Here is a 23,908-nt window from a genome sequence, read left to right as displayed (position 1 = left end):
TGCTGTATGGGTTCTATAGAATGGGATTTTTTTTCTTTTAAGAGTCCTGGATCATGTGGTAAATAGTTTATATGTTGCTAAGGTGGAATTTGTGGCAGTCATGGGAGTCAAAAATTGAGTCTTGCACAACAAGCAAGACTATTGCTAGATTAAAAAGCCTATTTTAGAAATCTTGTGGCAGTGTAGATTATCAACAGCACTAAAAAGTACTTGATTGTGTTTTATTCTGTTTTATGCTTTGTCCACAAATATATTTTCCCATCTAATGTGATACTGGTATTGTGAGTGTGATAGGAATTCATCAGGACTCTTTCTATGTTGTGGTGCCTTTTTCTGTGTGACACTTAATCAGAGTATTTGTTGTCTGAGATCAGCTGAGTGTTTATGCTGTAGCAGATGCTAAGAGGCACATACAGGTTTGAATGGACTGATACACTGTATGTGCTAAGACATACATTGGCCTTGTTAAGGAATAGGTATTTGAGTTAATGGTGGAGAAGGAATGCTTGTGTAAACACCTGAAGACAATTGTTGGTTTCTTAAAAGACTGTTAATCCAACTCAGTTCTAGTTTTAAAATTTACAAAGACTTTGTCTACAGCAGAGTAAACCAGAAAGCTGAAAAAAAAAAATATCTTTTTTTATACCAGAGAAGGAAATAGATTTGCTTTTGTGATTTAGGAGATTGGAAGAAAGTTGTTGACGTGAGTCACTGAAAAGACGAGAGAAGACCTAGTGGTTTAAGTGACAAGGAGATGTCTAAATTTATTTTTTGTCATGCACAATTAGCTTTTTTTAGAGTAGGGAGCCACTTGAGTATTTCTTCTCAAGTTTCTAGTGTTTTGATCAAAAGCCTAGAAAATACTTAAATGTTTCAGTTCACTTTAGGTGGGTATTTTGTGTTTCTTGGCTAATGAGGGGAAGGTTTTTTCAAGGTGCTTTGCAATACCTGAGTAGATCTACCTTGGCATGCCTAAAGTCAGTCTGCTTAGAGGACTTGGAATGATAAGTAACATAGTCTATAAATGTATTTGAAACATAAATGAAAATTATGCTGTGTATTAATGATTTTGCTATGCTTTAATGTAGTAAGTAAAATGATTTTAGTGTCTCGTGAATGTTATTAATTATGAAGTTCTTTGATCTTAGCTGTTTGCTTAAGCTCAGTGTGCTGCTAACAATGGTTCTGATATATATGTCTAGTAATGAGTTGATTTTGTGGTCTGGTCATTTCAGATATTTTTGTGTGAGAGGACAGTTGTTGCAAAGCTTGATTGCTACAGTAGAAAATTTGTATAGAGTTTACAGTGGAAAGAAGTATGTAACTACTTAGAAGTATTCTTGTATTGGAATTATATAATGTCTCATTCATTATTCCTTGGCTATAAAAAAAAATACTTTGATCTTTAGAAAGCTGTATTCAGAGGTCAAAAATTGATGTATTGGATATTTGGGTGAAATGCAACTTCTTAATCCTTACTTATCAGAGCTAAAGTAAGGTTATGCATGATAATAAACTCATTTATCTAGGAGAAGTAAAAGAAAGGACATGAAAATCAAGCTTTTGGCTGATGTAGTCCAAAATTAAATTGTCTTTCTCGCTTGCTTAAATTCTGAAATGTGCTGTACATCTAAAGTAAGAACATCTTGTGCTTTTGGGAATATTCAGACCAAATACATGATAACTTCTGGTTTTTAGTTCATAGTCCCAGACTAGTTAAAAATACTTAAGAGTTTTTTAATTGCTGATAAAAAAAACCTTGAGACTTTTAGTGTAAGTATGGTGGGTATAGACCTCATAAAGCAGTTGAAACTGCCGGATGAGAAGGAGCAGTCTGAAATGGAGGCTGAAATTCCAGAATGTCTTCAATTGGTTTGGTTGTTGGCAGGGAGCCTGTGTTTCACTTCATGCAGTGGAGTTAGCAAAATCTGACAACAGTAATGTCTGACCGTTTTATCTCTCCACCCATCTGCTTTTGTTTTTTTTTCCCACCTACAAATCTTCAAAAAGTAAATGAAAACAGAGGACCCTAAGCAGTTGTTTTTAAAAGCTGTGGTTTTTTTAACTGGTAAATTTAGTACTGTGTTGCTGTTAATGTGGGAGTTTGTGTAATAACTTCTGTAGGTTTCCTTCATTGCTGCAAAAAATGTGCATTATTCAGGAGCTGTCCTTCAGTAGGAGAAAAAAAATAGACTGGACACATGGGTGGTCCAACTTCTTCATGTTAGCTTGCCAAAGTCAGGTGCTTTAGGTGATGGGAGGGTTGCCTCTCAGTTCTTTCTCAGCAAAAGAGGTGTGTGGTCTGCAATGGTTTGTACGGAGGAATAGCTTAGGTTTCCTGTGATGTTAACTAATTGAGAGGGAGTATGTTACACTCTTCTAACAGTAAGATGAGGTCCGAGTGGCTAGTCAATTTGAAAAGCAAAATTGGTTATGTTTCTGCTTTGTTCTGTTGTCCTGTGGAGTTACCAAAGCATTTTCTTCCTCTCCTCCCAAAACATTGGCTAGCAGTAGAGTGGAACACTTGTTTTACAAATTAGCCATGTGCTTCCCAACTTTTCTAGTTGTGCGTGTTACTTTTTAGGACTCGAAATCCCAAATATCAATGTAAGTGATTGATTTGGGGTCACCTGGTATGCATAAACTTGTACTGTCATAATCTGCCGCTTACATCTTGTGGTTTAATGCTGTAGTTTTATGTATGATGTAAGCAGTCCCTGACAAACAAAGAAGCAATTCTGTCTGCGTGCCATCTCTGTGCCAGTTGCATGACAGGCAGTGTTGAGGAAGTAATCCAGGCTTGAAACTCACATGATCATTTTTAAAAAGTTTTAATTTGAATTGGTTTTTGGGTCCAATTTATACTCATCAGTTGGAAAGCTAGTGCAGCTATTAGGGAGGGGACATATTAAAGGAGTTGGTATTGCCAGTCAGAGGAGGGTGTGGACCCTGCTTTGGTGACAGTACCAGCTTAAAAATGCCTGTGAAAGTCTAGCCTGAAAGAAACTGTTAGAAGTTTGGAGGGGAAAAGAATTGCAACAAGTTTTGCTTTCTTGAATAGCTTTTGTTTTCTATGTGCTTGGTTGTGTGCAAGTTAGAAGGATGACAGACATGACTATTACTCTGTATTGGGTTTGCATGGCAAGGTTTTGGTAGCGGGGGAGCTACAGGGGTGGCTTCTGTGAGAAGCTGCTGGAAGCTTCCCCTGTGTCCGATGGAGCCAATGCCAGCCAGCTCCAAGACGGACCTGCTGCCAGCCAAGGCCGAGCCAGTCAGCGACAGTGGTGGTGCCTCTGGGATAACAGATTTAAGAAGGGGGAAAAAAGAGTTGCTGTGGCACAGAAACTGTAGCTGGAGAGAGAAGTGAGAACATGTAAGAGAAACAACCCTGCAGACGCCAAGGTCAGTGAAGGAGGGGAAGGAGGTGCCCCAGGCACCGAAGCAGAGATTCCCCTCCAGCTCCCGGTGAAGACCATGGTGAGGCAGGCTGTCCCCCTGCAGCCTGGGGAGGACCCCATGCCGGAGCAGGGGGATTTCCCAAAGGAGGCTGTGACCCTGTGGAAAGCCCATGCTGGAGCAGGCTCCTGGTGGGGCCTGTGGACCCATGGGGGACCCATGCTGGAGCAGGTTTGCTGGCAGGACTTGTGACCCCACAGGGGACCCATGCTGGAGCAGTGTGCTCCTGAAGGACTGCATGCTGTGGACCCATGCTGGAGCAGTTTGTGAAGAACTGCAGCCTGTGGGAAGTACTCACATTGGAGAAGTTCGTGGAGGGCTGTCTCCCATGCTGGAGCAGGGGAAGAGTGTGATGAGTCCTGCCCCTGAAGAGGATGAAGCGGCAGAGACGTGTGATGAAATGACCCCAACCCCCATTCCCTGTCCCCTTGCATCGCTGGGGGGGGAGGGCGGGCACGTAGGTAGAGAATTTGGGACTGAAACTGTGCCTGGGAAGAAGGGAGGGATGGGGGGAAGGTGTTTTAAGATTTGATTTTCTTTCTCATTCCCTGACTCTGGTTTGATTGGCAATAAATTAAGTTAATTTTCCCTAAGTCAAGTCTGTTTTGCCCATGATGGTAATTGATTGAGTGATCTCTCACTGTCCTTATCTTGACCCACAAGCCCTTTGTTAAGTTTTCTCTCCCGTGTCCAGCTGAGGAGGGGGAGTGATAGTGCAGCTTTGGTGGGCACCTGGCATCCAGCCAGGGTCAACCCACCACATATTCTTAAAATAGAGTTTTGGAAATTGTCTGTAATGCTTTGATTCTTTCAGTGTTTAAGCATTTTTCGGACTTTTTGTTTCACTAGATAGTTTTACAGCTTTGATTAATTTAAAAGTGAACAGCAAATTCAAGCTCTATAATGTTTAGGACAAATTCACATTTCCTGCTTTGAACTATTCTTCATTTGGAACTGTATCTAGTTAAAACCTTCAGTTTGTTGTTCCACTGGGTTCTGTCAAGAGTGCCAGTTACAGTCTTACTGTCCAGCCTCTTATTAGGGGAGGAGGGTATTTTGTGTGTAAGTTGGTGTGTCCGTTTCTGCGATAACAGTGCTAGATCACAAAGCGACTCAGTTCACCTGGCCTTCAGGTGATTCAAGAAATGTTCTGTTACCCAAGTAATGAAATGGATGTGAAGGCAGTTCAGATTAGTAAGGGAATTACTACTGCCTCTGCTATGTGAGTATTCCACTCACATGTGAAATTACTTGAAAGAGAGAGAACTAGAGTTCCAGTAGTAATTCTTTGTCATTTGGCTTACTGTTTGAGTATATAGAGGGTTCTCTCCTATTATAATGGATACACTTGGTTTTATCAGTTTAACCTCTGTTAAGAGGACTCAAAGGCAATATTTTACAAAGACAAAGGTAATTCTTCAGAATCTCCATTACTTCCTTTAAGTAAAACATAAGAAATTTCAGAATAATAAAGTTCTGTTCAGAGTTGCAGGGAGATTGAAGATGGTGTCACCCTCAAATTATAAAATTAGATAAAGAAAATAAAAGCACCTTATGGACCTTAGTGTTAGCATATTCAGTGTCACATTTTAGGTAGAAGATCAGTGTTCTTGGTTGCCTTATTTTTGTTAGCTGTTTGATGCGATAGGTAAATGTATCCATACTGTTTAGACTCTGTGACCAAGTATACCATACGATCAAGTGCAGTAATCCATTAAAAGTGTAGTTGTCTGTTCTGGTCCTTTGCTTTTTCTTTTTTTGTGAACCAAGGTGAAAAAATGGGTAATCGCTGACTTTGTCCCAGTGCAAGGGAGGAATGTTTGTTTATGAGGGAGAAACGAGCAGTAAAGACTTGTCTTTGAGTCATAAGTTTCTGGGGTGGATAGGGGACTGCCTTGCACAGATGGCAGTGAAATAATGCTGGCATCTTGCAATAGGTATCTTAAAACATTACACAGTCAAGTGCAAAGAAGAATGATCAATAACAGTCCTTGGAAAGAATGCAGCGGATACCACTGGCAAAATTTTGTTGTTAGGTTATGCCTGGGTCCAGTACTGCTCTACCAGTCAGTAGAATGGCACTAGAAAGTGATATACAATAAATTCTTTTTAAAGAGTCAGCTGGAATTTTCTGAAACTAACTTTTCTGTTTCGGTGAAGTTAATTAACTTCCACTTGTGAACATGTGGATATGGAAAGATGCTAGATGCCATCAGTACGGCCTTAAACTAGGACATGCACTGCAGTTACCCAGATAGAGGTGCATAGTTGGTACTGCAAATGTTGGATTATTTGGAAGTATGTTAGTAAAACTTAATTCTATTTCTTTACTTCTTCATGCTTACATTTATATTTGCAAATCTTAAAACTGGTCATTGTTCAATACTATTGCTGATATCTAGTTGGCTTTCAAATATTAGACTGTCAGTGAAGCGGTTGCTTTTATAGAGAAATAGTAGAATATCGGTAATGTTTATGTGCATATCTGTAACAGGTATTCCTTCTCAATTTGTACTCTGTGGTATCGACAGTAAAAGTGGAAGCAGAGTTAGTTACTTGACCACCTTCTGAACTGAAGATGCATGTGTTTCATGGCATTAGAACAAAATTTTGGTGAATTTCCTCTGCTTCTGTAGTTGCTCTTCTCAGATGCGGGGAGTGGCTGAACAGCTCTACCTGATGCTGCTTGTGCTTGTGAACTAGGATGTTTCCTGAACTCCTATCGTCCATACCCTTTACATGGTGAGAGGTGCATATCTTCCACTGTTCTGGTAATGACAGCCCCTGCTTCCACTGGAGGTGGGAAAGTCAAGTAGTTTTTCACTGTGTGTGTAGAAGGTATAACCACTTGAAGATTACCTTTGCTGTCTATTAGCCATGCATCATCATCTTTGCTGTTTTCCTTGTTTCTTCCTCCTCCTCATTTACTGTGATGTGGATTTCTGTCTGCGCTTCCTTGTGTGCAAGTCCTTGCATATGGGATGAAAGTAAGTTGAGGCGGTAAGGTGAGGAGAGGAAGAAAAACGACAGATGGGATGGATAAGAAGAGAAATGGGAAGAGCAGTGGAAGGAAGTGATGGCCAGGAAGGAGTGAGTAGAAGTTGTACTTGCTGACTTACAGCTGTGATTCAGCCATGTATGTTTTTGCATGGTATTGCAGATGAAGCCTTGTGCTTGTCTCATGCAGTGGTACTAACACCACCTTTCTTTGGCTGGTTCTTCTGCACTCAATTGTTTATCTACCCCTCACTCCCAATAGATCATTAATATGATGATGAACTATGTCAGTCTTTCTGGTTGTTTCCTACTGATAAAATTATACAGGATTATTTTTATCTTCCTTCTGTGGCCATGAAGTCATCCATTTCTTCCTGTTTGTTTTGTTTTGTTCATGTTTCTCAACATGTCACAGCAAATGACATGAGCGTACTCCTGGTTCTTGTGCCAGGGTCACAAGGCTACCTTGTTCCAGGTGAAGAATCTCCGAAATGACCCTTGTCTCGACTCAGTGTAGAGTTGAATGCAGGTTGTTGGTGTCAGGTTAGTGGGTCTGTGACGGCAGGACCAGGGGGCATTGCTGTGAGGTTTAGCTGTGGATCTGGCAGGTGTCAGTTTCACCACACCAAATGATGGCTACTGATTTGTTCCAGGAGACCTTGAGGCATTTGTTTTTTAGCATCCTTCTTAGGTGTTGCTTGAGTGCGTGGCTTTCAGAGTCAGTTTGGCATGCTTGCCCTCCAGCCTGGCCTGTGCTTCTCTGGTCTTTGTCTTTCCTGTAGGCTGAGATGGGGAACTGAGGATTACCCCGGTTGGGAGCAGCTGGGCTGAGCTGGGCATGTAGTCTTCTGCTGCCAGGTCCCTGTGTACAGCTGGGTGGAGGAAGTCCCCTTGGTGGAGTGGATGATGGGTCTCAGCCCTAGGGAGAGCGGAGCCCTGTGTTTCGGCCATGGAGACAGCCTTGTTTGAAGGGGCTGGTTTTGCACCCTAAACAGTGCCAATGGCTCATGCTTGAGAAAACGGAGATCTCTGTGCTGGGCCAGCTTGTTTAGTACATTTGAAAAAGCCAGATGCTTCACATAAAGTTTGTGTCCAGCTGTCTTGCAGATACAAAGGTTGACTGGTGTGGTCAAACCTCAACCCTGAGTTTCATTAGAAAGTTTCTGGGTTTTTAAGTCTAGGTTTGGGTTTCTCCCCCTGTAGTCAACACAGAGCTGGCTCATCAATCCTTTGCTATCAATGTGTGAAGTCCCCAGTTGTCCAAGTTGGGCATCTTGATTTTTCCCTGTGACACCAGGGTGTGAAAATGTGCCTTCAGCCTTCAATTCTGAATTTTTTTGCTTAGGCTTTTTAAGGCCAATAGCAGTGTAAGTTGCAGAAGTCGTATGGGGGCAGTGTTGGTGATGGCCACCACAGCCTGTGCTTTAGCATACTCTCAGGTGTCAGCTAACTTTGGGAGCTATGATTGATGAACTTGAAAACTTTGCTTAGAAATTTCTGGGTTTCAGGAAGTACCTTCTTTCAAAACCCTTTCTGGAGCCAAAGGGATCAGGCTATCTTACAGGAAGACATACCTTGTTTTCTTAAGGAAGTAATCCCCACTGTCAGTCTTTCACTGTCTTGAATCTCTTGGTCAATTTAAGGCAGCAGTGATGATGGGGAGGAGTCCTGAAAGTGTGTTTGCTGACTCCTTATGTTTTACTTCTCCTTTTCCCTTCTGCTTAACTTGCACATAAGATCTTACGAGTCTTCTGAGGGAGAGGCAGGAAGAATTTGAGTCTTACCTGTTCTGTTTTGGCAGCAGCTGCCTCATCAGTCACCATATGTGTATTCATTGCAGTTGAGACATGGCAGGGGTGGTGCCAAAGGAGACAGGGAAGGAAGTTTTTTTTAATTCTGCCTGATCATGGCATAGTTTGTTTATCTGCCATGTGTGGAGATTCTTTTCATTGCTCTCTAATGAATTACTGCTGTGTGATTACAGTTACTGCTTGTGTGTGGAGGAGGGGGGCTGTCCTCAAGGGAATTCACTTGTACGTATCAGATGTCTAAAGTGGCAGGTTCTTTAGTGAATTTTGTGTTCCTTTTCCTGTAGCTTGGGTTTGAGCCTGCTTTATTTTGTAAATGCAAACTGAAGGCTATTATAATGAAATTGGTAGATATTACAACCTGAAAATTGAAGCGTTTGACTAATCGCAGGTGATCTCTGGGCATATAGGTTACTTCTCTGTGCAGGTTGGAGAAGCTTGATAAAGAGCAGAAAGAAGGTGTTTCTACTAGGGGAGGATGCTTTGAGAATAAATGCAGGAGTGGTTGGAAACAAACCTACCATAGGGGCCTGCATGCACTTTTTTGGATGCAGGAAGATGCCCTGACTTGAACCAGAAGCATCAGGGAGACTGAACATTGTCTAGTCAAATGCTAATGTGAGTTGAAACAATACAGCTCTTTAAAGTCTTTTTGTGCCTTTATTATTATTATTAGTTATGGCTCCTCAAGGATTCTGCCTGAGTAATGGTGAGAACTTGGTAATCTTAACAAAGATCTCCAGTTTCCCTGGTCCTCTCTGGCTACTTGTTTTGGTCCTAGAAGGCCAAATTTCCCATGAAAAATAGATGGGAATGCAAGGAATGGAAAAAAAAAAGTCAAGAGGCCAAACAACTTTTTTGGCAGGATTGCTCCTAACTGTTCTTTAGGTTCTGGGGCATTCCAAAGCAACAAATGGTATATTCTGGTATACTAAAACTGTTGAATATGTATATAGTTTGTATGAAATACAAATCTACTTCCTCTGCAGATGAATGGTTCAATAGGTTTGTTTTGTTTGCAGAGTTCCTTCCTACCATGTCCTTTGACCTCTAGTACGGCTCACTGCAAATGAGTTACTGTGACTCTGTGTGGTGTTACCTATGCCTATGGTGTTTTCTTAAATGGAAACCAGTTGTGTACTGCAAATGCAGACGTGCATTGTTAATGGCTGTCTGGAAAGGAGCTGTGAGAGTGCTGACAGTTGGGTAGGAGGTTTTGGGGATAAACCCTGCTGGTATGAATGAAGGTGGTATTTGTCTCTGTTTGGAGTCTGCACAGATGCAGGGAGCAGAAGAATTTTTCCAGACTTGTGAGTTACATAGTCCATGGTACAAATTTGTGATTGGGAAGGCTGAAATGAGAAATCTGCTCAACAAAATTTTTTGTAAAGAAATAATCAGGCCAATTCTGACCAGACTGACCTCAAAGGTTGGTAAGTTGGCTTTGCTGTGTTTATAGGAACTGTCTGGTTGAGGAGTTAATGTTGTGTGGTGGGTAAATACATGCACGTAAAGGAGCAGGGGAAGCCTGTGGATCACTATTGCATTGCAGCTGGTTCATGGCTGTGATCACTTTTGCTTCTCTGAAGTATTCATTTGCATTTTACATTGTGAACTTAAGCTATCGCACTTGAACATCTTACCGTTTTAATTCCTAGATGGGAATGATGAGCAATCCCAGCCCTTACGGACAGCCATATAGTCAGAATACCGGGCAGCAAATTGGAGCCAGCGGACTTGGGCCTCAGATGCAGAATAAAGCTGGACTGCAGAATAGCTTACCACAGTTTCCAATGGATAAGAAGCCAGTTCCTGGGGCAGGAATGCCTAACATGGTAAGTAGAATGAAAGGTGTCTCCAGATGTTGTAGTAGGCCAAAGTGGAGCAATGTGCACTGTTGTTGGCATGTTGTAAGTTTTTTGCAGCAGTCGTACCCGGTGTGAATGCATGCTCTGAATCCACACGTAATGTGCTTGCTTCAGCTCCTAAAAAGTCTGGTAGGAAGAAGAGGGCTGGATTGTGCTTTCCCTGTTGATAAGCTGCATCTCCACTCTTCACCCTTCAAACCCTGTTAGCAGAGAAAATGAAATGGAGCTCCTTAACTGAAGTGAGCTTTGCCACCTGTTTGGACACCTCTGCCCTACTCTCCCATCCCTTCTACTGTGATTGGTATATTGGGCCCCTTCTCAGTGTAGCTTTGTCTCAAGGATTGTTTTCCTACTTGTACTCACTGATGCTTTTGGGAGAAAGAAGTATCCCTTCTCAAACAAGTATTGCCTGTGATAAGGCTTAGAAGCCCCAGTCGTGTGTTTGTTTCTGTTCTGAATTAACATGATGACACACAACAGTCCTGATGCTGGAGCTTCCCTGGCAGTTGTTGCTGTAGTAGCCCTGTTGCCTCCCCCTTTCCCCTCCACACTGTTACTGCCGCAGGACTTAAGGAAAGGGGAAGCAAGAATGGTGGGAAAAGTGGATGGCCAAAAAGTGGACGGCCCAAGCTTATAAATTATAGGCCTTAATGTTAGGTTCCCTAGCTTGAGCTTAACACTGGTGGCTGAATGTGTTTGCCTTAGTATTTTAGAAACTTAAATGGGTTGGGGGTATAACACGCAATGTGTCCTGCCTTTTTTCCCCCCCTTACATATATTTTTTAATTTGGGAAACAAATTCACATTTCTGAATATAGCTTGTGTTTCTCCCCGCTTCAAAGTCCACCCCTCTGCCCACTGCCTGGGAGGGTCAGTCTCTTGATCTTAGTAACTGTTGCTGAAAAACTGTTTCCAGGTAACATTTGTACCTTTGAATTAGAGAGCTCAATCCTGTGAGTTTTATTTAATGTTTTTTAAGTTAAGCATGAAACATTAGAAGTCTAGCAAACCAGTTGGTTGTATGAACCAATAAAGAAGCAGCCAAAACTTGCTGCTCAGAACCCCAGCTGTCAAGCTTGTGTATATTGAAGTTGAACTTCTACCCAGCTGAATGAAGGAATGAAAAGTTGCTGCTATCTCAGTTGTTGTTTAGAATGATAGGCTGCAAACAAGGCAGTTATGGTCATGTTAAAACATATACAAACTCTAAGGGGACTAAGTAATTAGTAAAGTCTCTTCGTAAAATGAAAGGTAATACTAGTATTGAAGAGCTGTGGGAGAACCGGGGTTTAGAAATGCAGGTAGCTGAGCTCTGAAGATCTGGAGATTTCCGCAAACATCCTCTAAAACCCTCTGTGAAGAGTCTGTTAGAAACTGAAGGCTGTTGCACTGAAGTGATAAAGCAACATAGAGTCCCTGAGCCTCTGTTCTTCGCTGAGTACTCCTCAAATGTCACCTGGAAGAAATACAAAGAAGTCTGAAGAAATAGAGAAGTACAGAAGAATTACTAGATGTTGCCATACTTGACATTAGTTCTGTGGCATGTATTATCCTGAAGTTGCACTTCATCTCTAGCAGAGAGGGGGAGATGCTTGTTTTGAATGCCTACGTCCAAGTCTCCTGATGAAAAAAGGTTCCCAGAACTTCCACTTCATTCTCCTTTTCTAGGAACAGTCAAAATTGAGGCACCTTATACTGAAATAGAGGGAAAACTCTATTCATTCTAAGAGGTGCTTTCTTCCATTAATGCAAGAATTGTGGATGCAACTTTCTAGCCTCCAAAATGAGGAGGAGTTTTGAGGTCTAAGTGCTATTAATATTTTCTGTTTGGTCTAGCACCGCAGATTAACCTGTGAGCATGTGCAAAGTTCTGATGGTCTTGGATAAAGCAAGAGCTAGGACTAGGAGAGTGATATGGGGAAGAAATTGTGGCTGGCAAGAGAATTATTGCCAGGACTGTTGCTAAGGGGTATATTTAATATGAGTCATCCAGAACTACAGGTAGATGGGCTATTCCCTTAATCACAGAATGTAGTAGTTGTTTCTCTTCTTCGATTTTTTTGTTGGTGTTGTTTACTTGCTAAATGGATTATTCTCAAAAACAGATGTATTTCTGGGAATTTCCTTTCCACCTTCTCCAGGGCCAGCAGCAGGCTCCCCAAGTTCAGCAAGCTGGGATGGGGCCAGCAGCTTCTCAAGGAATGGGGTCTGGAGCACCGACAGCAGATCCAGAAAAACGCAAACTCATTCAGCAGCAACTAGTTCTCCTCTTACACGCTCACAAGTGTCAGCGGCGAGAACAGGCCAACGGGGAGGTCCGACAGTGCAACCTCCCTCATTGCCGAACCATGAAGAATGTCCTGAACCACATGACACATTGTCAGGCTGGCAAATCTTGCCAGGGTAAGTGGAGAAGTTGTTATATAGATGTGGTCAACATTTCCAGGACAAGAAGGGCTCCTAGAAAGAGATGGAGAACTAGTGGTGGGTGGCTTGGGAAGTAGAATTTTTTTAACCTATCTGTCCCCTTAAGAATGGAAATCATAAACTTTTTCTGAGCCTTTAAAATTTAGGCAACTTAGAGGGGACAAGGTAGCACAAAGATGCATGAAGATGTTTTGCTTAACTTTGTAACTCACTGTAAGATCTTTTGGATGCTGCCTTCTGATAAGGGTAGACACAAGGCAGGAATCTGCAAGTAGGAGTCTACCTGTCTCCCTTAACTGGAAGAAACAAATCTCAAGCAATAGCTAGCCAGGAATTAAGCTGCGACTGGCACTGGTGAACTCTTAGTCTGTCCTAGTAGCCAAGGAAAATGTATACTACATTTCTGGTAGCCTGGGCTTGTCCAGGTTGTGCCAATTGCTGGCATCTCAGTTGCTTGGTACAGTCTGCCTGATGCCTGATGTATATGGTGTTATCCTTCAAGCCAGGGAGACATAGGCTTGGATGTATAACTTAGAGCTTTCAAGTAAGCTTTAGTTGAGCCAATAGTAGTTGAAGAAATCTGGCTCCATTTTCAGAGCTAGTTAGTGCTGAACTATTTGAAGTAATACTTTACTGACCCATGTTGATATAGATGTGTACCCTGAGAGAAACAGTTGCTCCCTACCTGGTTTGTGTTGACCATGTGGAGATACTGGCAGTAGTCTGTAACAGTTTTTCATTCCCCTCCCTTTCTCAGTGGCACATTGCGCATCTTCCCGACAAATCATCTCGCACTGGAAGAATTGTACGAGACATGACTGTCCTGTATGTTTGCCTCTCAAAAATGCTGGGGACAAAAGAAACCAACAATGTAAGTCTACTGGGGAATTCTGAGTATTGGAAAAACTGTAAAAGGCATGTTGGGAGCTAAACTTTCTTGTACCCAGGTGATAGTGGTGATGCTCTTGAACCTGGGAACATGTAAAATGACTTTCCTCTTCTTGCTTTAGAGTTGCAGAGTATTTTTCTGTCTCTGATAACTTGTGTTTATGGAAGCTTTTTAACTTTATTGGATTTTCCTAGCAGGTGAGTGGTAAGGGTGAACAAGTCATAGCTCTCAACCAAATGATTGGCTTTTCACTGCCACCTCTTCTAGCTGGCCAGGTTCTGGAGACGTGTACACACACAGAGGGTTGTGTCGTTTCAGCCCTGATGATATTCGGTTCTGTCTTCATCCTTTGTTTTGCATCATATGTCTCTTCCCCCTTCTCTTTTTGTCCCTTTGGTCTTCATGCCAAAATCTTTGGCAAGGTTTTTGTCACTGTGTTACTTGTATGTTGTTTCTTTCTCCTTTCTTGTTACTTTGGGCTCTTCTCATGACTAATGTAAGCTAAGCTATTTCTTATTTTAAGAAAATTATATATATATAAAAAAAGGCATTACAATGGCTGCTGAAGAGCTTGTATGTACCTTTCTGCCTTCAGCCTCTGTGACATGATGTGCCTGTTTTCAGTTTGAAGCAAACAGATGTGTCCTAAATACTTAGAGTGGGATTTCCTCTCAGCAGCTCAAAGGGAAAACAGCATATTGTTGGAATGGCTGGTTGGGTCAAAACTTGTCTCCCTGTTTCATGACAGGTTTTCCAGACCCAGCCTCTTCTCTGCATGCTCCTAGAAGGAGATGTTTTAGTTCTGAACAGCCAGTGGACTCTTTATGATCTTTCCCTGTTTTCATGGAGCTCTTTGGCTACCTGCTGCTGTCCTTATTAACTTGGTATGTCTCTTCCAGCGCTGCTGGGCGGAGCTGCAGTAGGACTTGCAAATACTGGGTCCGTGGGCGTGGGGCAGCAGACAACGCCCAGCATAAACACTACCAGTCAGATAGACCCCAGCTCCATCGAGAGAGCCTACGCAGCCCTTGGACTGACCTATCAAGGGAACCAGATGCAGACACAGCCCCAGGCTCAAGTGAAGAATCAGCAACAAGGACAGTCACCCCAGGGTCTGCGCCCTATGAATCCTATGAGTAAGTTTATCTGTTAATGTTAAAATGCAAACTACAGGCAACTTTCCCATGCTATATCTAATGCAAATTTTGTTAACCTACTAGCTTAATACTGCTAGTTAATTTGCAAGAGGTATGGCTTTGCAATATTTTAGACTTTAGATAGCAAACTACTCAGTGGAACAGGAACATTAGAGGGCCCAGATGCACTCTCTTGGTAAACAAGTTCTCTGGGAAAAGTATTTTCTTTGGAAAGACGATATTTTTTTTTTTTAATTTGAGAACCAATTTTCCAAAGCATTTTATTTAATGTTGTTTTGTAGCTTTATAATTGTACTGTAATGCAAGTTAGGGGCTTTTTAGGAGTTTTTAATTGGAAATGCATGCATTGGAATGCCTGTATTCAAGTGTACTTCCTTGTCACTCAGACTGCAGCATTTTACAGTTGTATCTCAGACATGTTTGTTTTTAAAAATGGAAAGTAGTAAATAACAGACTTTCTCTGTGAATCCTGTCATGTGGACTCAGGTAACTGTAAATTGTGTGGGTGGCTTATTGCAAAAATCACAAAAGACTATGTAAGACTTTTAATTTGAAGTGCAATTAATGCTAACCTGGCTATCACTAGTGTCAAATGAAGTATTTAACCATCAAATCGTAATTTTGATACTTTGAGATTACATCACAGGAATTTCTCTCACCCCCAGCTCTTTGCTTGAGTTGCTTAAGTAGAGGTGTGGTTTTTTAATGGAAAGGAGGAAAAATCAGCTGGTAGAGATTTATCACAAGCTTGTATGGGATTGTAGTGATCCTATCTATATGCCCCATGTCAAGCTTGCATACGGAATGAGTGCTGGGTATGCACAGGAATTCCATGGGGAAGGACCTGAGAGATTGCAGAGGAAAGTAGCAGTTGGTTGCAGGCTGCAGTTCAGTGTGCTGTTTCTGCACCAAAGAACATGCTACTTCTCAGTTACTCAAGAAAAGGTTGTTGGGTAGAGTAAACTTGTTAACGAGATGACTGGTCCTCATAGGTTGCATGTGACTTGTATACTGCTAAAAATTTGCCTTCTAGTGTGTGAAGCTTTTTTTTTTTTAAAGGTGGGCTGGGGGTGGTTCTGAGAGCTTAGTCTTAATTAGATTAAAATAATACGGTTTTCTACTGTACATTAGAGTGTTTTACAAATAGGTGAATTTCTAGAAGCTCCAAAATGTTATAGCAAGGGGGTTGAAAGGAATGTGTCATCCATTTTTCTGAAGCAAAATGGTTCTCTGGGGGTTTTTTTTTTATTTGTTTTCGTTTGTTTTTTTTTTTTAATAGGCACAGAGTTTGGCCTGTGTGTTCTTATTGGGTATTCCTTGTAGCACTGATAAGAAAATCCAATGAGATGGGGTTGAAAAGCTCTTGGAGAGTGAAGAACTGAAGCTTAATGTAGAAAGAAGAAGCATGCGGAGTGTAGACTTTTGGCTGTTGTTTCATTATTAGGAATGGGTGGCTAAGGAGGGAATAACAACAGGTGGGATAGGAATTACCAGGTCATGGCCTAGTTTAGGAGAAACAGCAGGATTTGGTGAGGACTGAGATGTGAAAAGATACAGTCCTAAGTAGATCAAACAAATGGTTGGTTTTGGCAGTTGAAAAGGGAGAGTTAAGGCAAAGGTTGACAGTTGTCTTCTACACCAGCTTGCAAAGTGAATTTGGGAAGGAGAAGAAAGTGACTAAGGGAAGGGAGGTGGGAGGCAGCTTTATGAAAAGACTGTTAAACACTTGGTTGTGATATTAGAGGTATATGTTAGGCTTGATATACTTAATTTCAGTGGATTTCTCTTGTATACAATGTCTAATTTGGCTTGAAATACAGATTCTGTAGGATTTGGATGTCTTAAATACATGTGAGGCTTGGTAATGGCTTTCATGCTACTCTCAACTTCAGAAAGTGTTCTGTTCAGAAGTGCCAGACAGAAATGTGCTGCATTTTTCTTCACTATTTGAGTCTTAACTGTAGTCTGTGAGGAAAATAGGCTATTTTTTATGTTGATTGAGGTCTGCTGTGATTCGGAAAAGCAGATTTTGCTATGTAACAAATTACTAGAGGTTTTTCCTGCAAAGGATTGTCAGATTTTCTTTCCTAGTACAAACATTGGAGTTAGTTGTAGGATCCTTAAGTATGGAGTGGGTGAGAGGGGACCTTGTCAGATGTAGGTGGTAGCTGATGTTTTAAGTTTTTGAAGCCTTTGTGAATATATATCCTAAACACCTGAATGACAAAAAAAACCCCAACCGCTTCTAAACAAAAAAAACAGAAGTAGCTGGTAATGTTGAATCTTTAGTTAGGGAATCACAGAAAAGGACTCTAGTACATAATGTTTGCAGCAAATTGAAATTGCTTGTTTGAGAAGTTCAGGAAGGTGTGCTGAGGAGTAATGTGGTGTGGTGCTTCACTTGGAGGTCACCAAGTGTTGTGCCTCAGACTTTTTCTAAGTTTGTAGAAGGAAGAGGGTAAAGAGAGTACTCCCTTCACAAAAGTCGAAGTACTTGTAAGCCTAGACTGTTGTTATTGGTGAGCAATTACTGATTTTGCACAGTAAATGGCCTGTTCATTTAAGAATACTTATTCTTCTGTTTTCCAGGTGCAAATCCAATGGGAGTGAACGGAGGAGTAGGGGTTCAGACCCCTAATCTGCTGCCTGACTCAATGTTACATTCAACCATGAATTCTCAAAAGTAAGTTGAATTATTCTTTGCACCCCAGTGATTTTGTTTTGATCTCATGGCACTTCTTACATAAACAGTGGGGTAAATGCCATTGATGGCTATCTCTCCCTTTGGATTTTGTAGCTTTTGTTGCAGTTTTCCAAATCCTTGGGTAGGACAGCATGTACTCTTTCATGGCGTTGTTTTGGTGTCTGTGCAGCTATTTCTGCAGAGTTTGTCCATTGATTAGGGAATGGCTGAACTAGCACTTTGTCCTAACATTATTCTAAAAGAGGCTATGACTGTAAGATGACTAAGCTTGGGCTAGACTTTTGCCCTCAATTCTTGCTCTGTTTTTGAAGCCCCATGATGAGTGAAAGCACCAACGTTGCCAGTTTGGGAGCCATGCCAACAGCACAACCATCCAATACCGGAATTCGAAAGCAGTGGCATGAAGACATTACTCAGGATCTCCGAAACCACCTTGTTCATAAATTGTGAGTAGCTAGTAACAAAACAATCTGCTGTTGGGTGAGCTGCTGCCTCTGAGGTGGGGGGAGCAGGAGGAAGCCTGGCTTCCAAAACCAGAGGGCCAGGGAGTGAGTTTTGTCAGGGCCCGTGAGAAGGGAAAGCAGAAGCCTGAAAGATGGATGGAGCTGCATCTGCTGTTTTGGGGCTGTTGTAGTGGAAGTGTCCCGCTCTGTACTCGAGCCGTGGACATGGGGGCAGCGTCCCCCAGGAACAGTAGCTGTGCCCCAGTCTGTCAGAAGACTTGCTTGCTGCTTTGTGTTTGGATCAGATCACTGGGGTTAGTGCTGATGTCCCCGCCTGGGGACATCCTAATCACTTGCGTGCTTTTTTTTTTTTGTTTTCCCTCCCCCAGAGTCCAAGCCATATTTCCTACTCCTGACCCTGCAGCACTGAAGGATCGGCGTATGGAGAATCTGGTGGCATATGCTCGGAAAGTGGAAGGGGATATGTATGAATCGGCAAACAGCAGGGTGAGATGTCATCCTCGGTCATCTAATTGTGTGTCTCTCCCCCAACCACGTAGTGACTGGGGAGGAAGAGGAGTGAAAGCACAGATGAGAGTCCCAGGCTGAGGAAGCGTGTGTTCAGGGGCTGCTGGATGGGGCCTAGGAACCAGCCAGCTGCAGGCTTCTGCCTGGGTGTGCTGGGAGTCAGGGGGGGTTCCCGCTGGTCTGTGCTGTGCCTGAGACTTCTTGGGGTTCTCTGAAGGCAGCATGAAGCTCTTCACTGTGATTCTCCCAAAGAAGCATTGGACACAAGAAGAGAAACGTCTGGTGTTGGTCTAATGGTTGCCAGCAATGCCCTGAGCAGTGCTCTGGTTTTGCCCTCCTGTCTGTCCGGGACCCCCTGTAAAGGGAGAGCCACCCCCACCCAAGCTGAAACGCGTGTGTGGAAGGCTGTTTTCCGAGCTTGGCTCACCGTGACCTGTTGCCTTTGCTTAATGTGTGTCCCCCCTCCTTTCCTGACTTGTATTGCTCCCCAACAGGCAGAGTACTATCACTTGCTGGCGGAGAAGATCTATAAGATTCAGAAGGAGCTGGAAGAGAAACGAAGAACCAGGCTGCAGAAGCAAAACATGATCCCAAATGCTCCGGGCATGCCACAGGCTCCCATGAATCAAGGGCCCAATATGGGACAGCCCCAGCCAGGGATGTCTGCAAGTAAGAACAGTTGGGTTACTGAATACCTGGTGCAGGGGAATCCTCTGCTGTCATTTTGGTAGGCTGGTCACCATTTTGCCCTTCTTGTTTCACAGGTACCTGGCTTGCTCAAAGTTAAACAGAATTTTCTCCTCTGTTCAGAAGTACTTGCAAAGTCTTTGCTTTGCTTATGTGTTAATTAATGACCATAGATTATCTAAAAGCATTTAGTCTTCTGAACAAATTGAAATATTGTAAACATTTACACTTACTTTCAGGGTGGAGGGAATGGAGATTAAGTTGCATCCTTAATGTAGAACTTCAGTCTTGTTAGATTCACCTTTAGAAGTGATTTAGAGATAACTTCAGTTACAATAAGAGAAATATCTTCTCATAATATTTAGTTGTGTGGTGTTTAAAATGATCATTACTACTACTGTTGTTGCTAAGTAGAGAGTATGATGAAGTGCTTAGGTGTTCATGCCTTTGAAAGTTTAGGTAGAGCTTGTTCTGTGCCACGTATGTTTTTTCGGACAAATGGCCTTTCCAGCATGCAATGCAAACCAGATTTCACTTCTTTCCTTATGCAGCTGTCTTCTATTTCACAGTAGTTCTGGTACTTGAATTGACCTTCCTAATGCTAAACAGATTATGACTAGATTCCCTGCTAACTATGCAGTTGTATATTAGAATAAAATTGACTTTGGAGAGGAGTTAATGATCAAAACTATCATGCTGCTAAAGAGTGTAAAGTCTCTTCACAAACATTAGGAAGGGACAAGGTACTGTAAGCTGTCAGGTATGTAGTATATTTTTATTTGGGTAACAGTTAAGAACAGGTAAAAAATTATTGTGGGTGATATTTCTAGTTAAAAAGTGGAGAGAGGCATCTGCTGACATTGTAATCTTGTATTTCCAGTTAAGTCCTGTAAATAATCGAAATACAGGATTTGAAACTGTACATTTCTAAACAAAATTGCATTCAATACTCTGATTTAACTGTAAAAGAACTAATATTTTAACTATTTGAGCCACAGTCTGCTTTAAGATTACTATTTTTTTTTCCCTCTGTGATTCTGAACTGACAGCTCTGGAGACTGAAGCCGTCTTGCTTAAAACTACGTGCAACAGTTCTGCAAACATACTTTGTAGAGCACTCCCCTCCCTCCCGCCCCCCTGTCCCAACTCTGTCGCAAGAGCTTTCTTCTCAAAAGAAGAGGATTTTTATCCTCGATCCTTTCAGTCTTGCATGTTCTTAGATACTTTACAGTGAAGAATGGAGTTCTTAAGATACTTCATGGAAACAGATACATAGGTGTCAGTGACACTGTATTGAGTTGTCTGAGAACATAGGGTCAAAATTTGAGTTACTCAACTGAGGAGACAAACTTCCTGGTTTTTTCCTAACACTGCATAAAGATCCAGTAGCTCCAGGCACATGCTACAAGAATCTTCATCTGAGTTCTTTTTCTCCTGCTTAAATCTGAATGTATCTTGGTAAATCCAGTTCTGGGTCTTTTTATGCTTGAAGTCGGAACAGGATTTACCAAGATGCATTACCAAGATCTAAGAAAGATCATTAAAAGTTGATACTGTGACTTTGTTTGCTGTAAATTCCGTAGAAAGTTGATCTTCAGCAGTATATGTGACACTTCCGGTTATCTGTCATGTACTCCAGTAGTTCTCAAACTTCAGAGCTTTGGTAAATACTCTGTCGAACCATATAGTTTTCATAGTGTTTTAAATATAGAGGTGCAGTAACTGTGTAGAGTGGTCTGTAGAAGTTCTTGTGGTTTGGAATGTTTGTGAGCTACTGAGTTTGTAGTTGTACCTCGATAGCATACTTCAAATTTGTCTTCAGTTTCTGAAAGCTGACTCTTAAGTCGGAGGATATTTCTGTCAATGGGACATGCTTATATTTTCAAGGAAGTTTTTGGTTTTGCTTCACACTTTAAGGACTCTTCAAGAGTGTTTAGAGTTACTGAACTGTGTCTGTACTTTTTTTAAAATTCTTTTTGCTTTACACACTAAAACCCATGTGTAAAATTCTCACTAAAATGTTCAGTCTTCTAAATGCCATAATCTTATTCCAGTATCTTTTTTTCCAGATGGTCCTCTTCCCGACCCAACCCTGATACGTGCCAACGTGCCAAACCAGATGATGAATCGCATGCAGGCACAGCCAGGTAAGTATTTGAAGAAAATTCACTACTGTGATTTTGAAGGAATGTTGGAATTGGGCAGCTCTTGCTGAACTGTCATAGCCCTTTTTTTCACCTGCAGTTTCCCCATTTGATTAAGAAAATAGCTATCTATATTGTGTAATACTTACATAGGTGTATATATATTATATATTTTAAAAACTACATATATCTCTAATAGCATTTCATGATCTTATGAATTTAAGAGCTGCATATTAGCTACTTGCTCTCTTAAATAAAGAACCTGATGCTTTTGGAACTTCTGATCATATGAACATAGGATGGTGGGGTCAGTCAAACATGGTAGGCCTAACCACCTTAGATGAGGACATGTTGGTGGCAGAGGGAAGATGGTGAGTATTACTGCTCAGAAGGAAGGGGCCAAACCTTTGTTACATATTCAAGAAGTATTGTAGCCAACATACGAAGTGCTTAAGGAAGTGAAGATACAGTTTGGCATTAAATAAGTGAATTTCTAATGTGTAATTAAGATAATGCAACTTTCTGTGGAAAGTTGATCTTCAGCAGTAGATGTGACACTTGCTTTTTTATCATGTATTCCAGCAGTTCTCAAACTTCAGAGCTTTGATATCAGTTAGTGCAAACAAGTCTTTGGGGGGGAAAAAAACTAGCCTGTATTCTGAAGTAGTATGGTAGTTTGAACGCTTTATATTTAAAATTATTCTGTGTAACTGGTTGATGGAAGGAAATATTTCCTTTATAGTATTGCATGCATGAAAACTGGTTGCTAGAGAACAAAATTAGGAAGAGACTGACAGCATTTCTTCTCCTAATGTTGAATGGTGCCCAAAGGAGAATTCAGGCCTTTGTTTATAAGTGTTTTCTTGGCACAAACTCACAGGAATGAATCAGTTTGGCCAGATGAACATGCAGCTGTCACCGATGGGACCCCGGCAAACCCCTCCTCTTCAGCACCCTGGACAGCTAAGCCAGGCTGGGGCCATGAACCAGGTCAGTGGGTGTTTGGTCCAGGGTGTTGAGCATGCAGCTTTGCTTCTGTTGGCTGTCGTTTCCTTTAAATAAATAAATAAAAGAAATTTTAAAAATCAAGCATTATTTCTTCATTCTCTTGACCCTTTGGTTCCTCTCTTGCATCTCCACTGAAAGATTTGTCTGATCTATGTCCTGGTTTCAGCTGGGCTAGAGTTAATTTTCTTCTTAGTAGCTGGTACAGTGTGTTTTCAATTTAGTGTGAGAATAATGTTGATAATTCACTGATGTTTTAGTTGTTGCTCAGTAGTACTTATCCTAAGTTAAGGATTTTTCAGTTTCCTGTGCTCTGCCAGCAAGCAGGTGCACAAACAAGAAGCTGGGAGGGAGCGTGGCCAGGACAGCTGACCCAAACTAGCCAAAGGGTTATTCTGTACCATAGAAGGTCACGCTTAGCATATAAACTGGGGGGAGTTGGCTTGGGGGAGGCGGATTGCTGCTGGGGCATCGGTCAGTGGCTGGTGAGCAATTGCATTGTGCATCGCTTGTCTTTTCTTGGGTTTTTTTTTGTTTTGGTGGTTTTGGTTTTGTTTTGTTGTGTGTTTTTTTTAATTCCTTTTCATTACAATTATTATATTTTATTATTGTTAGTACTGCATTTTATTTTACTTTAATTATTAAATCATTCTTATCTCAACCCATGAGTTTTAATTTTTTTTCCTGTTTCTCCTCCCCATCCCACTGGGAGGGGAGGAGTGAGTGAGCAGCTGTGTGGTGCCTAGTTGCTGGCTGGGCTTAAACCATCACAGTCTATGGTAAGGTTTTAGATCTTGGTGTGAAAAATTGCCTAAAAATTAAGTGGCTTTTTGTCGTGGTGCATCCTTAATACAAGGAACAAAAATAAATCTTAAGTCACAGTCCCAATCTGAAATCAATATCCTTTTCCTTGGCTTACAAGGGAAATCATCATAATTTCTGTTTTTTGAGAGGAGCTATAAGCAGGTTTTCCATATTTTATCCTACAGATAACCAGCAAACATCAATTTCTGCAACAAGATAAATAGGTTTTTTTTGTAAAATGTTATGGAGGTGTATGCACATTGTGTGAAATGAGTTCCTTTCTCTTCCAACAGATGGGATTTCCTTCACGTATGCAGCAACCAGGTGTTGGCCAGCCTTCTGGTCAGAATCAGTTTCTACAACAGACCCAGTTCCCTGCTTCTTCCCCAGGAATGAACACAGCGAGCATGCCTATGACTCAGCCTGGCAATCAGACACCAGTTTCTCAAGTAAGTTTCTGGTTTCTGTAAGCAGTGTCAGTGGGCTTTGTCATTTACTGGTTTCCTTGTTCAGTTCGTAGTAATGGAGAAAACTTGTTTTCTCAAGATGCTTTTGGAATTATAATAAACTGAATTCATTTATTGCAACCCTGCGTTTTGCTGATGTAGCACTGGGTATGGCAAGGGTGAAACATTGTTGGCTTGTTCTCAGGCTTAAGTTTAAGTGTGACAGAGGAGTGAGTTTGTTTTCGTGAAGCAAAGAAGAAATTGTTACTCGGCATGCAGTAGTTAAGAATTTCTTGCTGCACAATGAAGTAGCAGAGCCTGAGAAATTAAGAGATGGTGGAATAAGTCATAAAAAGGCATGTCTATACAGGATCAATGTGTGTTGCTGGCTTTGGGGCATAGGAGGGTTATCACTACTAAAGATCTGAACTTAGTCTAGCAGTTTCCTTTCTGTCCTCTCCCTCTCCCTTTTCAGCAAGAACCTTTCAGGCCAGGAAGAAGTAGGGAACGTCAGTTTGCTTCTCGTTGATGCTTCTTCCTAGTTT

General features: G+C 41.6%; 1 protein-coding gene across 2 annotated transcripts in view; it reads left to right on the top strand.

Moving 5' to 3' along the window:
• The window catches only part of EP300 (EP300 lysine acetyltransferase), a 67,768-nt gene that overhangs the window by 17,240 nt on the left and 26,620 nt on the right, over positions 1-23,908 (top strand). For both annotated transcript variants that reach the window (XM_075051296.1, XM_075051297.1), the window contains 11 exons: positions 9,920-10,096; positions 12,271-12,532; positions 13,314-13,427; positions 14,345-14,581; positions 17,192-17,285; positions 17,618-17,752; positions 18,139-18,256; positions 18,772-18,946; positions 21,034-21,111; positions 21,989-22,098; positions 23,211-23,366. In XM_075051296.1, the coding sequence (XP_074907397.1) occupies positions 9,920-10,096; positions 12,271-12,532; positions 13,314-13,427; positions 14,345-14,581; positions 17,192-17,285; positions 17,618-17,752; positions 18,139-18,256; positions 18,772-18,946; positions 21,034-21,111; positions 21,989-22,098; positions 23,211-23,366 (1,656 nt within the window). The remainder of the gene's footprint in view (positions 1-9,919; positions 10,097-12,270; positions 12,533-13,313; positions 13,428-14,344; positions 14,582-17,191; positions 17,286-17,617; positions 17,753-18,138; positions 18,257-18,771; positions 18,947-21,033; positions 21,112-21,988; positions 22,099-23,210; positions 23,367-23,908) is intronic.

The sequence above is a fragment of the Buteo buteo genome, chromosome 19 (genome assembly GCF_964188355.1).
Source record: "Buteo buteo chromosome 19, bButBut1.hap1.1, whole genome shotgun sequence".
Taxonomy (NCBI): Eukaryota; Metazoa; Chordata; class Aves; order Accipitriformes; family Accipitridae; genus Buteo; species Buteo buteo.
This window is presented reverse-complemented; position numbering and strand designations above follow the sequence as displayed.